Source organism: Carcharodon carcharias, chromosome 4 (assembly GCF_017639515.1).
Source record: "Carcharodon carcharias isolate sCarCar2 chromosome 4, sCarCar2.pri, whole genome shotgun sequence".
Taxonomy (NCBI): Eukaryota; Metazoa; Chordata; class Chondrichthyes; order Lamniformes; family Lamnidae; genus Carcharodon; species Carcharodon carcharias.
The window spans coordinates 156,125,763-156,140,550 of NC_054470.1; the positions used below are offsets into that span (position 1 = coordinate 156,125,763).

The following is a 14,788-nucleotide window of genomic DNA, read 5'->3' on the forward strand; positions in this document are numbered from 1 at the left end:
TCCTTTTCACGTACCTAAAGAGCACACTCCAGGAATTCATTCTCTACAGCATTAGTGCTGATTGGATTTAACCAATCTATGTGTAACTTGAAGTTGTCCATTATTTCTGTATTACCCACATTACATTACCTCCAATTTCCTGATTTGTATAGTGCCTAATATTGCCACTGTTCCTTGGTGGCCTATAAACAACTCCCACCAATGTTTGCTGCCTTTTGCTGTTTCTTAGCTCCACCCAAACTGATTCTACATCTTGATCCTTCGATCTACTATGTCCCTGTTTTAATATCCCCCCTGAGATTTTTCCCCAGAGCTGTGTCCTGGAGATTGATCTTCAATTCCTGGGGACTCCAAGCCAATCTTGACAGGTTGGCAACACTATTGAACGGTGGAGAGGACTCGATAGACTCAATGGCTTCCTCCTGCTCTTCCGGTCCCTCCCCCACCGCAGGGGTCAGGTGCTGTGTCGTCACATCCGCACCACCCTCTTGCCGCCATCTTGCGGGACGCCTCGTGTGACTTGATTTTCGCAGCTCGGTAACTGGCCAGGCAGGCAGGGCCCGGACACTCAGACCCACACTCAAGGTAACTCAGCTGAAGAGAGAGAGGGAATCAGTATCTATCCCTCAGCCAGCCGCTGTGACCGGCCCGGGATTGATCCCGGTCCCCGTCCCCCACTGGGTGCCGCGGCCCAGGGCTGCGATGGGATGGTGCAGAGCCGCCGCTCCTTCGACCCCCCCCCCCCCCCACTCCCCCCTGCCAGCACCTGGCTTCAGTATTGGTGCCCCCACAGCTCGAGGCCCGATCTCCGTCTGCTCCGAGGCCTGGGTGGGGATCGGGTCCGCACTCGTTGTGGAGAGCGGGGCTTAGTCAATGGGAGGTTTCTGTTCGGCCTAAGAAGAGGCTTTTAATGCACTTTAGTCGTGGGACGAATTTCATATCCTCCTCAAGTTGTTTGATTTTAACGTAATTCTGCCTAAGTTGCTCCCTCCCTGAAAACTATGGAAATTGCACTTCTGTATTTTGCTGCAAGATGCAATTTTAGCTGTCGTTTTAGTAACTTCCCAACCGTTTTTTGTGGTGTTAAATTCTCTTTCTCCGTCGCCCAACGATCATGCGGCCGTTGTCGGGTTGGGGTCGGAGCTAACCGTATCTCGGATTATATCTACTCGTTTTTCTGATTGAATTATCGATTAAATCCTATCGTGTCACGAACAAGTTGAATTTACACTGAATTTCTTATTGGATAATAGTTTGTATATGTTCTGCTTTTCTGTGATATCTATCTTTGCGTAAATTAATTGTATGCATTGATGAAAGCAGCAAGTGCATTAACTTGATGTAATCTAACATTTTGTGAAACAGTCTTCGTGTAAGTTTAATAGCTTCGCACAGTATTAGTGTAACATTTGTTTTATAATATGTAATATTTATCGTCAGTTTAATCTATTCTAATTTTATATGCACTTTAAACCTAATGTTTGAACTTGATCTGAATTTTGGGCGTTTGGTTTCAAATGGTATAATGGGTTGGCAAGAAAATGATTATGATTAGTTATCTACTTAATCGTGTGTGTTTGATCATTTTAATATTCAAACATTAAGGTTGAAAAAGTAAAATAACTTGGCAGAAATCTAATATGACTGCTCCCTTACTCAACTGTATATATGCTATTTCTGAATTCAGAACTATTGGAGTGGTAGTGTTTAACTGATTGACACCGCCCTTAATGTCTTTGTCCCAGGAACAGTATAATCTGTACTTGTTTTAACATGCTTTGCTTGTTCTGGATTTCAATTTGAATCTGAAAACTTAGTCCTTGTTCAAGCATGAGGTGAACTTAAAGTGGAAGTTTGTAGCAATGTGAATGTTTTTGAATGTTTTTTAGACTATGTAATTGGCATTTCAGATGAAAGAAATAATAATGAATCAAGAAAAACTGGCCAAGCTGCAAGCACAAGTGCGCATTGGTGGAAAGGTAAGCAATTTCCAAATAAGGTTTTCATTTCAGCCTAACTTGGATATTTTTGAATGATAAGAAACCTGTGCAGGAATGAGGGATCTCAGTTATGTTGGTAGATGGGAGAAATTGAGTTGTTTCTTGGAGAAAAGATGGTCGAGAGAAGATTTGATGAGGGTATTTACAATCATTTGGGGCTGGGCAGAGTAGATAGAAAGAGATAAAAACAAAAAAACTGCGGATGCTGGAAATCCAAAACAAAAACAAAATCAGAATTACCTGGAAAAACTCAGCAGGTCTGGCAGCATCGGCGGAGAAGAAAAGAGTCGACGTTTCGAGTCCTCATGACCCTTCGACAGTTCTGTCGAAGGGTCATGAGGACTCGAAACGTCGACTCTTTTCTTCTCCGCCGATGCTGCCAGACCTGCTGAGTTTTTCCAGGTAATTCTGATTTTGTTTTTGTTTTAGATAGAAAGAGAAACTGTCCTGTTAGTGGAATGGCCAAGGACCAAAAATAGATTTAAAGTGATTGGCAAAAGAACCATCAGTAACATGAGGAAAAACATTCTGTGCAGTGGGCGGTAGGAATTTGGAAAGCACTGCCTGAGTGTGGTGGAGGCAAGCTCAGTGGTGGCTTTCAAAACGGAATTAAAATTGAACCTGAAGAGAGGGAATTTGTAGGGCTATGGGGAAAGGGCAGGGTAGTGGGACTAGGTGAGTTGTTCTTGCAGAGAGCCAGCACGGACACAATGAGCCAAACGGCCTCCTGTGCTGTAATCATTCTATGATAATGAACAGCTTGTATTTATGTGTTGCTTTTAACATAGTAAAATGTCCAGAGCTGATTCACAGAAGTGTAATCAGACAAAAATTAGCACCAGGTCAAAATTGGAGATATTAGGGCAATGGCCAAAAACTTGGCCCAAGATAGATTTTGAGGAATATGTTAAAGGAGGATAGCGAGGTTTAGGCAGGGAATTCCAGAACTTAGGCTGAGGCAGTTGAAAGTAGAGCTGCCAGTGGATGGTAAATGGAAATCAGTGATGCAGACAAGGTCAGAAATTGAGGAGCATAGAGATCTCATAGGGGTGGGGAAGGTACAGAAGGGTAAGACTTTCAAGGGATTTGAATTAAAAAAATGAGAATTTTAAAACAGGTGTTGCTGGACTGGAAGCCAGTGTCGTTCAGCAATCACATGAGCGTTTAGGTGAACAGGACTTGGTGTGAGCTTAGAGAAATAAAAACGGAATATGCTGGAAACATGTAGCATGTTCAGTTTTCAACATCTAGTAATAAAAAACAGGTTAGCATTCTGTTGTTGACCTCCAGCAAAAGGTTTGTTTGTATTCAATCTCCTCCAGAGTTTCAAGAAGTAGCACAGGTTTATTTAGACAGATCTATTTCACATTTTTTGTCTGGATAATTTGTGATGTGACCTGAAATATTGCTTACCCAGAGCATTTATTTGGGAGAGTGGTGATTGGTTTAAGTCAGCATGATCTTGAAATTATTTATAGCAGTGAAAAAAACAAGCATTTTGATGTGCAGTCAATGAGTTGATATAAATATGAATCAGTAATCTAAAAATTTACATAGCTAAATGAGATTGCATAATTCCACAGTTTTTCTTAATTTTCTAGCCTGGTAGAATTATCTTAGAAACAAATAGATGAAATTTGGATTGTAAGATATATCTATGGTATTGTATGTAACATGCTAGCATACAAAAAAGTTAATACTATATTCACTGCTTTGCTATGACTTGGTTCATAGTGGTACTTAGTCAGAATCTTAGTCTTAAATGGAGTAACTTTAAAAATTGCATAACATCCTATTAGGTGCAAAATTATAGCATGCACTTTTGTGTTATTGTCGCTGCTGTGCCTTGAGTCTCATTGAGACAAGTGATCTTACTTTAGCACAACAGGAGAGGTGGATTGGGAGGTATGGTGTCTTTGATAGTGACACAGGGCGAGTAAGGGGAGAGAATTTTCAGCGCAGTAATCCTGTTAAACTTGACAGAAAAGTTTAGAAGAATGCTACTGCAATCATATGTTCACCATCTTGTAACCTTAGTCTTGTCAGAGGAAGAACTGTTGATACCCATGCATGCTTTGTGCTGTCATGCAAGTAGGGTAACTACAAATGATAACTGATCTAACTTCTGCTTAGATGTTAAGTGTATGAAAGATTCTGGCTTGTCCACCTTGGTGATGCTAGAGATTAAGATGATACCTCTTTAAATCTTCTTTAAAATAGTTGCTATAACTTTCACATAACAATGAAATATGCATTGCTTAATGTTACAATGGACTAGTTTGGGCACACAGCTTTTTGATCCAGTATCTTACAGTTTTGAGATATTTGGCAACATTGGTGCCCTAGATAAAAGAGAAGGCTTCTGTTCAATCTTCTAAAGTTTGGGGGTTGAATCGTTCCACTTCTTACACTAATGAAATTGAATTTTCAGATGATCCCATGAAAATTAAGTGTGCAATAAAGAATACTTGTCTAACTTCATGAAAACTTCTGCAGTTTTGCATACAATTATTGTTTAGAAATGTCTGGTTACAGTTGTACAAAAGAAATTAACTCCTCACAGGTATTATTTAACTGCTTGCACTAATTTAATAGAAAATGTCTATCATAATACAAATAAATATACTTCACGTGTATAAATACTTAGTGTATTAACTACCTCCATTCAGTAACCAAGGCAATAAAACATACCTTTGCCAACATGAACAAAAAGGTTTAAAGAGTGCAAGCATGCAACATGAGAATGCATGCGTTAACATTATATGCCTAACAGCAATTCTATTACTCATTCTGTATTTACTAATCGAGCTGCATAGCTGTATCTGGATTTTCAATTAGTTGTTAGCGGCCAGTATATTAGTCAACACTATTCTAGCTGATGGTTTTAGACTTGGATGCTGCTTTATAAATGAATGTCGTATATATATCTTTAATATGTAAAATTTGTTGCCAGATCTTGATACAGATGCTTGCAGTATACAATCAGTAACTGCATTGAAGTATCCACTGAATCTTTCATGTGCAAGTTATTCAGCTGTCAAAAACATACATAAAAAGCAAATATTAGGAACAGTTGACTATTTTCATTAGTCTATTGTGCGTAGGTAAAACTTGAGAGCATGAGTGGGTGTCTCAAAGTTGTTTCACTTTGTCTATTTCTACACTCATGGTTGATGTGACAAATGCAGCACTTTAAATGCCACGCACAGCCTGGATGTAAGAAAGTTATTTGACCCGGTTCACAGTGTACATGTTTGGAATTTGGAGTTCATTTCCAGAAAATAAAAAGGTGCAATATTTTAGTAGTTATTGCCTGAATTTAGCAATTTTAAATGTTGAATTAGGCATCATGTAATTTTCTTTTGTTTTTGTACCAGGGTACTGCCCGCAGAAAGAAGAAGGTTGTCCACAGAACAGCAACAGCAGATGATAAAAAACTCCAATTCTCCTTAAAGAAGCTTGGTGTGAATAATATTTCTGGTATTGAAGAGGTATTCACAAAAATATATTTGCATATCACGTGATCTTCAATTGATTGGACTGGGTGATACACGTTTGAACTTTGTATTCCCCTTTAAATCAGATTATTGTTCCACTGCCTCTAAAAACTAATGGTGTAAATCATTGTGTATTCTGAAGATGCCGATTTTATTTTTCATATTATTTCTCTTTCCTCTTCTTTCTTACCACCTCTCTGGTTTTTGAGCATTGTGTACAGGTGATATTGTGGGGACTAGATTGATTTTAATATGCACACAATTGAAATAGCTTGGTTAATGCTGGCATGATTTAATAATTCAAGCTGCTCAATGTTTACCAGCAAATGCCCTGTTTAAAACCTTTTGTTTTAAAATAAAATACTTAATTCCATACTTTTGAGACATCGATGAACCTGGTGAAGGGAAATTGGGCTCTTAAAATTGTCTTTATTTTAGCATTAGAGAGCAGGATGTTGAATAGTATTTCATCTCCTGCACTAAAGGAGACATGCATTACAATAATTGTTATTGAGGAATCAACTGATACATCCACTGAGTGAATTTAGTGATTTGATGTGTAAATCAGTCTGCATTCCTAGGTTGTTGCATTGAACTCTGCCCGGTGATTGTTTGGAGGTATCTTTCCACCAGTTGTAGATGCTTGACCAAAGTATGGGCAGTGAGTGGAGTTTTGCTAACAGCTGCAAAGATTGCAGGATGAATTGGAGACACAATGTTATGGTTAAAATTAATTAAAATATTTTGAATGTGTTTGATAGGCGTAAAGATGACTGTTCCACTTGTGGGGAGTCCAAAATTAAGGATCATCAATATAAGATGTCACTTACAAATACAGTAAAGATTTCAGGAGAAACATTTTTTACCCAAAAGATTATTTTTTCATAGAATGTGGTATGGCCAGCATTTGTTGCTCATCCCTAACTGCCCTTGAACTGAATGGCTTGCTAGGCCATTTCAGAGGGCATTTAAGAGTCAACCACATTGCTGTGGGTCTGGAGTCACATGTAAGCCAGACCAGGTAAAGATGGCAGATTTCCTGAAGAGCATTAGTGAACCAGATGAATTTTTATGACAATCGATGATAGTTTCATGGTTACTGTTACTGAGACCAGCTTTATGTTCCAGGTTTATTAAGTGAATTTAAATTCCATCAGCTGCCATGGTGAGATTTGAATCCATACTCCCAGAGCATTACCTTGGGCCTCTAGATTACGTGTCCAGTGACATTACTGCTATGCCACCATCTCCCCTGAGAATGTGGAATTCATTACAGGAGTTCTTCAGGGTAGTGCCCTCAGCCCAACCATCATCTTCAGCTGCTTCAACAATGACCTTCCATCATAAGGTCAGAAGTGGGGATGTTTGCTGATGATTGCACAACGTTCACCATTCGCGACAGCTCAGATACTGAAGCAGTTTATGTCCAAATGCAGCCACACCTGGACAGTATTGACAAGTGGCAAGTAACATTCGCACCACACAAGTGTCAGGCAGTGACCATCTCCAACAAAAGGGAATCCAACCATCGCCCCTTTATGTTCAATGGCATTACCATCATTGAATCTCCCGCTATCAACATCCTGGGGGGTGGGGTTTACCATTGACCATAAACTGAATTGGACTAGCCATGTAAATACTGTGGCTACAAGAGCAGGTCAGAGGCTAGGAATAGCATGACGAGTAACCCACCTCCTGATTCCCAAAGCCTGTCCACAAGGCATAAGTCAGGAGTGTGATGGAATACTTCCCACTCGCCTGGATGAGTGCAGCTTCCAAAACACTCAAGAAGCTTGACGCCATCCAGGACAAAGCAGCCCACTTGATTGGCACCACATCCACAAACATTCACTCTCTCCGCCATCGATGGACAATAGCAGCAGTGTGTACCATCTACAAGATGTACTGCAGGAATTCACCAAGGTTCCTTCAACAGCACCATCCAGACCCACGACCACTACCATCTAGAAGGACAAGAGCAGCAGATAGATGGGCAAATCACTACCTAGAAGTTCCCCTCCAAGTCACGCATCATCCTGACTTGAAAATGTATCGCCGCTCTTTCACCCTAACAGCACTGTGGGTATACCCGCACCACGTGGACTGCAGCGGTTCAAGAAGGCAGCTCACCACCACCTTCTCAAGGTTATTAGGGATGGGCAATAAATGCTGGCTCAGCCAGCGAAGCCCACACCCCATGAATGAATTTTTAAAGATGAGGGAGAAAGGAGTAGCAGCATGGATGAAGTAGGATCAGAGGAGGCTTAATACTGATACAGATCAGTTGGGAAAATTTCCTGTTTCTGTTCCATAATGCATTCATAATGAACTCATTTTGAACTTGAATCAACTGAAATTTTAAATACTTAAATTTTAATAGTATTGCCTTAATGTGAGAAGGGAGCCATATGTGCGATTTTTATTAGCAATTAGCTTTAAATGCTTAAATGTGCCTTGAGAAAGGCTTCAAAATCAGACAATGGATATAGCAGCTATATGATGAAAATTGTTTCCTCGTTTTTGTCTTCATTTTACAGTCATTGTTCCTACTTTAGTTATAATCTAATTGGCATCACTTATGATTTTGGGAACAATAAAAAAAATGGAGGTTTCATTAGAAACTGATGACAATTGAGAATATAGAAGTACAATTGAAATTATTGTTGAGTTACAATGGAAATTTTATAACCCAAAATTGAATCAAGATATTCCTACAGCCATCGATACTTGTGAAATTCTTTGGCCTTTGTACAAAGCCTAATATATTGGGCCGGATCTTGTCCCAATTGTGGTAAATGTTGAGATGTTTGCTGCTACTGGGGACTGAAACAGCACCTCAAGTTCAGAGGAGCCCACTTGGCTCAAATTGAGAAGTTGTGTTGCACCTGAGCATGAAAATTCCCACTATTTGCCCTGTACTTACACTACTTTTTGTACTGATTTATTTAGGGCTGCTCCTAGCAGGTGTAATGTCTGCTTAGGAGCACCATCCTTTAAATCAGTAGGAGTATCAAAGCATATCTGTCTCTCCTTACACCCCACTCCCTGACTATGCTCACAGCCTCCTCACACCCTTAGACCTGCCAAGTGCCTGAGCAGGTTAGGGTGAGCTGGGGTTGGTGAGCAAGAAGTGGGATGGGGGTGTTATCTAGAATTGAAAATGATTGAAGGCAAAATTAAAAACACTTACCTGTCATTGGGCTGAAGGCAGATCTCAAGGAGATCTTCAACTCATGAAGGGGGGGGCACAACTCTAGGACTCCCTGTTCATGTCACTGATGGATCCACACTGCAGCCAGGAGAGCAAGTCCCTGCTGCAGCCTACAAGAAAGTAACAATATGTTAAATGCAATCAGCATAAGCCACAGCTTCACCGCTGATTTGGGCCATTGTTGCATTGTATAACTGTAAAGGCATTTTTGTTTTTTCAGTGCGACATTCTTGTAATTAAGTGTTTTAACTCTCTTGTAGGTGAACATGTTCACAAACCAGGGAACAGTCATCCATTTCAATAATCCTAAAGTTCAGGCTTCACTTGCTGCTAATACATTTACGATCACAGGACATGCAGAGACTAAGCAGCTGACTGAGATGTTGCCCAGTATCCTGAATCAACTTGGAGCAGATAGTCTGACCAGCTTAAGGCGGCTGGCAGAGTCGCTGCCTAAACAACGTTAGTATACTGATCTCGTTGTGTTTGTAACTCCTCATAAATGTTCTTAAAGTATGATGCACTTTGTTAAAATTCTATGTCGAAGTACATACTTTTCATTGATTTTAGTCACCGAGTTGCCAGAAATCTCCATTATGAAATGTACTATTGTTATTGTGGCACGGTTGACTGAGCAGCCTTGCCCCTTGAGTCACTATGAACTTGAATACAAAACTAGACTGGCCCTTCAGTGAGCTACTAAAGGAGTGCTGCATTGTTTTTGTCAGAGATGCTAAAGTGGGGTTTTACCTACCTGCTGCCAGTAAAATACACAAATTCAGTAGGACTCTTCAATGAAGAGAAGAAACATCATCATACAAACAGATCATCTAGCCATTCATTTATTTCCCTTTTGTTGGACTTTGCCAAGTACATGCTGCATTTGCCAACATACTTATAAGTAAGCTATAACCTGTTTTATATGAAGAAAGGTTCCCAAGTTCCTGTGGTCTCTTTTGCTATTGAATTGGTTGTGGCAAAATAAACCATATTACCAGGACTTCAAAGTATGTGGGGAGAATGTAGAAGCTGAAATTGTTCCCTTCAAGCAGAGAAGGCCAAGGAGAGATTTGTTAAGGGTTAAAATTCTGAAGGGTTTTGGTCCAGTAAATTGGGGAAAACTTTCTACTGGCAGGAAGGTCAGTAAGTAATCAGGGGACACAGATTTAAGATAGTTGGCAGAAGATCCAGAGGGGAGATGAGAACTTTTTTATATAAAGCAGAATCTGAATAGCATTGCCTGAAAGGGTTGTGGGAGCAGATTCAGTAGCACCTTTCAAAATAAAGCTGGACTAATATTTAAAATGGAAAATGTTGCAGGGCGATGGGGAAGAGCAGGGGAGTGAGGCTGATTAGGTAGGTCTTTCAAAGAGGCAGCACAGGCATGAAGGACCTGTTGTCCCCTCTTTGTATGATTCTGTGTCTATCCATTTTAGCATCTAGCAAATTTAGGTTGCACTTTAATGGTTACCTATCTGCTAAATGAGAGTTTACTTAAATAACAGAATTGTGATTGACTTGATAATTTTTCACCAAATGAATTATTTTGTTTGCAGCTGTGGACAGCAAAGCACCACTTGCTTCTGGTGAAGAGGATGATGATGAAGTTCCAGGTAATTTAAAATTGAGGTTTCAAATTGGTGCCAATGAAGCGAAGCCACAAGAGCCATATCAAGAAATGCTATCTCAAATGTAGTGTTCATTGTTGAAAAAACAGAAGTACTTTTGCCTACTACAGTCTAGTATGGTTCTGCAGCTTACATGTGCCCCATAAATGTATTTGAATTCTACCACAGCACTGTCTGCAAAATATCCTAAATAATAGCATTAAAATATCAAAAAATAAATGGAAAAATGCTGAAGTACAGCATTTCATATTTGGTGCTTTAAGTCGGACATTAAAAATTTGGATAAGCGGATGTACTTATGCATAGTATGTAGGTTAATGTTTCAATGGCGTTTATACTTAAAGGTGACTGAAAGTGAAGAATCCACGTGGCTGGTACAGTGCTAGGTTTCTATTATCTAACTGCTGATTTTTATTTCTTACAGATCTTGTTGAAAATTTTGATGAGGCTTCAAAGAATGAAGCAAGTTGAACAGAAGTTGACATCTGAAGACGCGAACTTGAAATGGCTTTGAGAAGCTGCCCTTTGTATTAGTTTTTTTCTTTTGTAATCTTGCATTTTTGTACTGTTATGGTATTTCATGGTTTTGCAATCATATGGTGGCAGAATTATCCTATTTTTGTTTACCATGGCAGCTCTTCTAATGCTGAGTCGTGCAAATGGAATGTTTACTAACTTTGCAGCCTGGTTAAAATGAAATAAGTCTGAACTGAATCTAGCATTGGATTGGAAATAAAGAAGAGAAGTGTCTATTTTGGTCTATTTAATTACAGATTGTCGAGATGTTGGGGTAAAACAAACAGCTAGAAAATTGGCATTTTTTCCACTCGTGGGAAGTACTTAAATTTTGATTTGGTTCACATTTCTGAGATGTCTGCAGAAATGATCAGTCACCTGTTTGAAACATCTGCTGCCAGATATCCAGATTTGGGTAGCTGATTGACCCTATATTAGCATTCCTGTTCGTAATTTGCTCTGTGGACCTAAGTGGATCAAGTATTAAAAAATCACTGGAGTGTAAACTGTACTGGATTCATAGCCCAAAATTACCAGGATTCAACAAACTGAAGTAGATGTATAACAAGTGATTTTTATTTGTACTGTGCTTTGAGAATAACAGATCCAGTATAATTCATGAATGTTTAAAAAATTTAATCTATTTTCATGTTTTAAATATAGCTCCACTCTAACCTGATACAGTATTCCTGCGTGCCACTTAAACTGCTGTCAGAAGCCAAAGGAGGGTCCGATCAAGTAGTTACAGTATAAGCAGCTTAAGGAATATGGAACAGACACGTTGTAAAATTCAGTGTTCTCTTTTTCCTCAACCTTGCATGAATTATAATGCAGATTAAGCTTTTGAATCTGTTGTGGTTCTCTGTTTCCTTTGCTTTCTGCTCCCTAAAACCTAACTCACTTTACTACATGTTGAATGTCGATCAATAAGGGGTGAAACTTCAATTTCCTGAATGCATACTTCATATTTGGAATGAAAAATCTTTCAGGAAAGACTGAAAAAGGGCACACCAGTTTTTCATTGCAATTTTTCTTCAATGTCTGGGAGGGTAATTGCAAACCGGATGAGAGGCACTTTGACCATGTTCAGATGGTTAAAAGCAAGTGAATTTTGCTTAAAGTTGTGATAACCTTATCAATCAGCTTACATTACTGTGCTTTGTGCACTAACTGCAAACAATCTCTTAGAAACTGTATATTGTGTGTAACTCCCTTTTAGTGTATCATGAAATAGTGTACCAGTGACCAAATAGAATGGTTAACTGTAGATGGCCTTATGGCAGTAGTAAACATACAGACGTGATACTTGAGTGAAATATCCTGAAATAAAATGATGCCCACTTGTGGCATCAAAGGGAGTTCTTCATAAATGAACTGTTTCAAAGATTCCAATAGCTATTATTTGTTAATGTTTACAACTTGGTAATAAGGGCTGACTAGGAGCTGTCAACTTTTATATATAGCTGTTGCCCTTTAATGTTTTAGAATATCTGACAATTAGTAGCTGCTTTCTGTGTGTATATAATGTTCACATTTTTCCGGAAATACATGAGAATCTTGTGTTCACTTGGTACGTAATACTAAAGGGGTTCTTTTGTATAACTTGGCATTCAGTTCAAACAGTGTAAATTTAATATTTACCATTCTATGACAACAGCTATTTCTCTTTACAGAGTAAATATGGTCAAGTTTACTGCAATAAAAACGTATTGGGACATCTGTTTGCAGCCCACAAAATGTAATCATTTAACAGATGAATGAGAGAAATGCATGTGATAGTTTTTATAGTGCAGCTATAAAAATATTCTTTATCCTAAGCATTTACTCGCCTTTTCTTAAATGCAGTTTGAGTTAATATGGTGCTTGAAAGTATTAAATTGTACAAAATAGGAATTTAAAATTTTGTCCAGGTTTTTTTTTTTTACAAAAGGCTTGTATAATGTCTTTCTCATCTTCCATGTATTTTGACAGCTTATACATGTTTAGTGACGTTACATACTGAGTAAAGAGTATTTGTAAATGATTGTTATTCTCAGGGTGAAATTCAGAATAAGATTGTTCAAATTATGGACATTTTGAGGTACATTTTGCAAGCCCTTGTCTGTAGTGAGGTATCTGACCTGGGACAGATTTAGATGAATCTGCAGGTAGTGGACTTGTAGTTTTTTTTATCTGCACTTGTGGCAGATCACCACAGAAGACTTGAATAATTTGCCTAAATACACTTGTAAACAGAGAACTTGGGTAGCTTTAAATTTGCCTGGTTTTTAAATAACAATCTAAATTGATTTTGATTTTTGAATTAATGCTTAGGATGGCTGCTCCTGTCCTGTAATGTGCTGACTATTTTGAGTTTTAATAACATCCAGTTGAGCTATATAATGTGCTAATGAGGGAACCACACTAAGTGCACAGCCTTTTCTCCAGGCCCACAAAATTCATGAGGAAAAAGATAGCACACAAATATAAGCATTATACATTTCTAATCTTGAAATTAAAGTTTCAGTAATGCATTAAGCATTCAGCTGGACTTTCAAAGCATTGCTGGTTCAACAGAATTGATATTGAACCCTGTTAAAGTTTGATGGTCCACTTTGACTTTCTTGAATCCTGGTAGCAGCTGGCCCTGGTGCATACTCAGGTTGCAAAATGACTTCTTGCATAAGAATATTACAATTTGTAATAGTGCCTTTTAACAGCAAAGTGTTATCAAACAAGATTGGACACCAAACCATGTACGGGTGATATTTTGGAAGGTGACTTGGTCAGAAGTAGGCTTTCAGGAATTAAAACAAAGTGCAGGAAATTTTCAGCAATTCTTGTAGCATCTGTATGGAAACAAATTGAATTGGTGGTTAGGTGGTTGTCTTTCATGCAGCTGGGTTTTCAGGAATGTCTTAAAAGAAAAGTTACAGAGAAGGCCAGTGTTTGGGTCTTTCAACTGGGACCCAGTTTATATCAAGCACGGGTGAATGGGAATTGGACTTGTTCAGAGTACGTGCAGCAGAGTATTCAATGAGCTCAACTGTATGGAGACTGGAAGATTATACACCAGGCAGGAGTATAATGGAATAGTCAAGTCTCTGTCAAAAAGAATGAGGGTTTCAGCTTCCAGCAGTAGATAAACTGAGGCAAGGTGGGGAAGCTTGGCGATATGTACTTGGAAATGAGTGATCTATATGATGATGTGATCGGAAGTGCCAATCAGAATTAAATATGACAAGATTGTGAACAGTCTATTCAGCTTTATGCTTACCAGGGAGCGATGGAGTTGTTGGGTGGGGAATGGAGATTGTGGTGGAAACTGATGACAAAGGTTTTGGTCTTATCTAGTACTGGAGGTTGGACAAGGAATTGGAATTTAGAAAGTGGTATGGTTGGGATAGATGGTGGTGAGGTACAGCTGGGTATCATCGGCTTGTCATAGATATGTTTTGGAAAAATGCCAGTGAAGATGGTGTGGATCAGTAGTGGGGGTAGGGTAGGGTTTACGGCAGCAGGAATGGATCCATGGGGGACCCCAGAAATAATGGTGTGAGAGGGAAGAGGAGCCATTGAAGCTAACTAGCTGTAACTGTGTAGATGAAAATGCAACCACGTTAGTGCAGTCCCACCCTCCTGTATGATGGAGCAGACATATTGCTACAGGATGGTGTAGTATACGGTGTCAAAGGCTGCAGATGGGTCATGGAGAGAGCTTATCACTAAGCATATTTGTGAATTTTGGTAGCTGTCTCAGCAGTGATGGCAGAAATCTGACAAGATTCAAATATGAATCTCTAGGAAAGATGGGCATGGATTTGGGAGGTGACAGCATGTTCAGGAGCTTTGATGAGGAACAGGAGGTTGAGGCAGTGGCATAGTGGGATTGTCACTGGACTAGTAATCCAGAGAACCAGGGTAATGCTCAGGGTGGGACCTGGGTTCGAATCCCAC

General features: G+C 39.3%; 2 protein-coding genes across 2 annotated transcripts in view; one reads left to right on the forward strand and one right to left on the reverse strand.

The window, feature by feature from the left end:
- Positions 1-451: 451 nt before the first annotated feature.
- Positions 452-12,752, forward strand: btf3 (basic transcription factor 3). Its single transcript, XM_041185960.1, has 6 exons — positions 452-585; positions 1,911-1,979; positions 5,378-5,491; positions 8,969-9,170; positions 10,265-10,321; positions 10,761-12,752. The coding sequence occupies exons 2-6, from the start codon at positions 1,911-1,913 to the stop codon at positions 10,805-10,807; spliced, it is 489 nt and encodes a 162-aa protein (XP_041041894.1). The 5' UTR covers positions 452-585; the 3' UTR covers positions 10,808-12,752.
- The window catches only part of LOC121277040 (low-density lipoprotein receptor class A domain-containing protein 1-like), a 46,967-nt gene continuing 37,151 nt past the window's right edge, over positions 4,973-14,788 (reverse strand). Inside the window, exons 6-7 of the transcript XR_005942789.1 lie at positions 8,688-8,818; positions 4,973-5,034 (exon numbers count right to left, since the gene is read on the reverse strand). The gene's annotated coding sequence lies outside the window, so the exon portion shown is untranslated. The remainder of the gene's footprint in view (positions 5,035-8,687; positions 8,819-14,788) is intronic.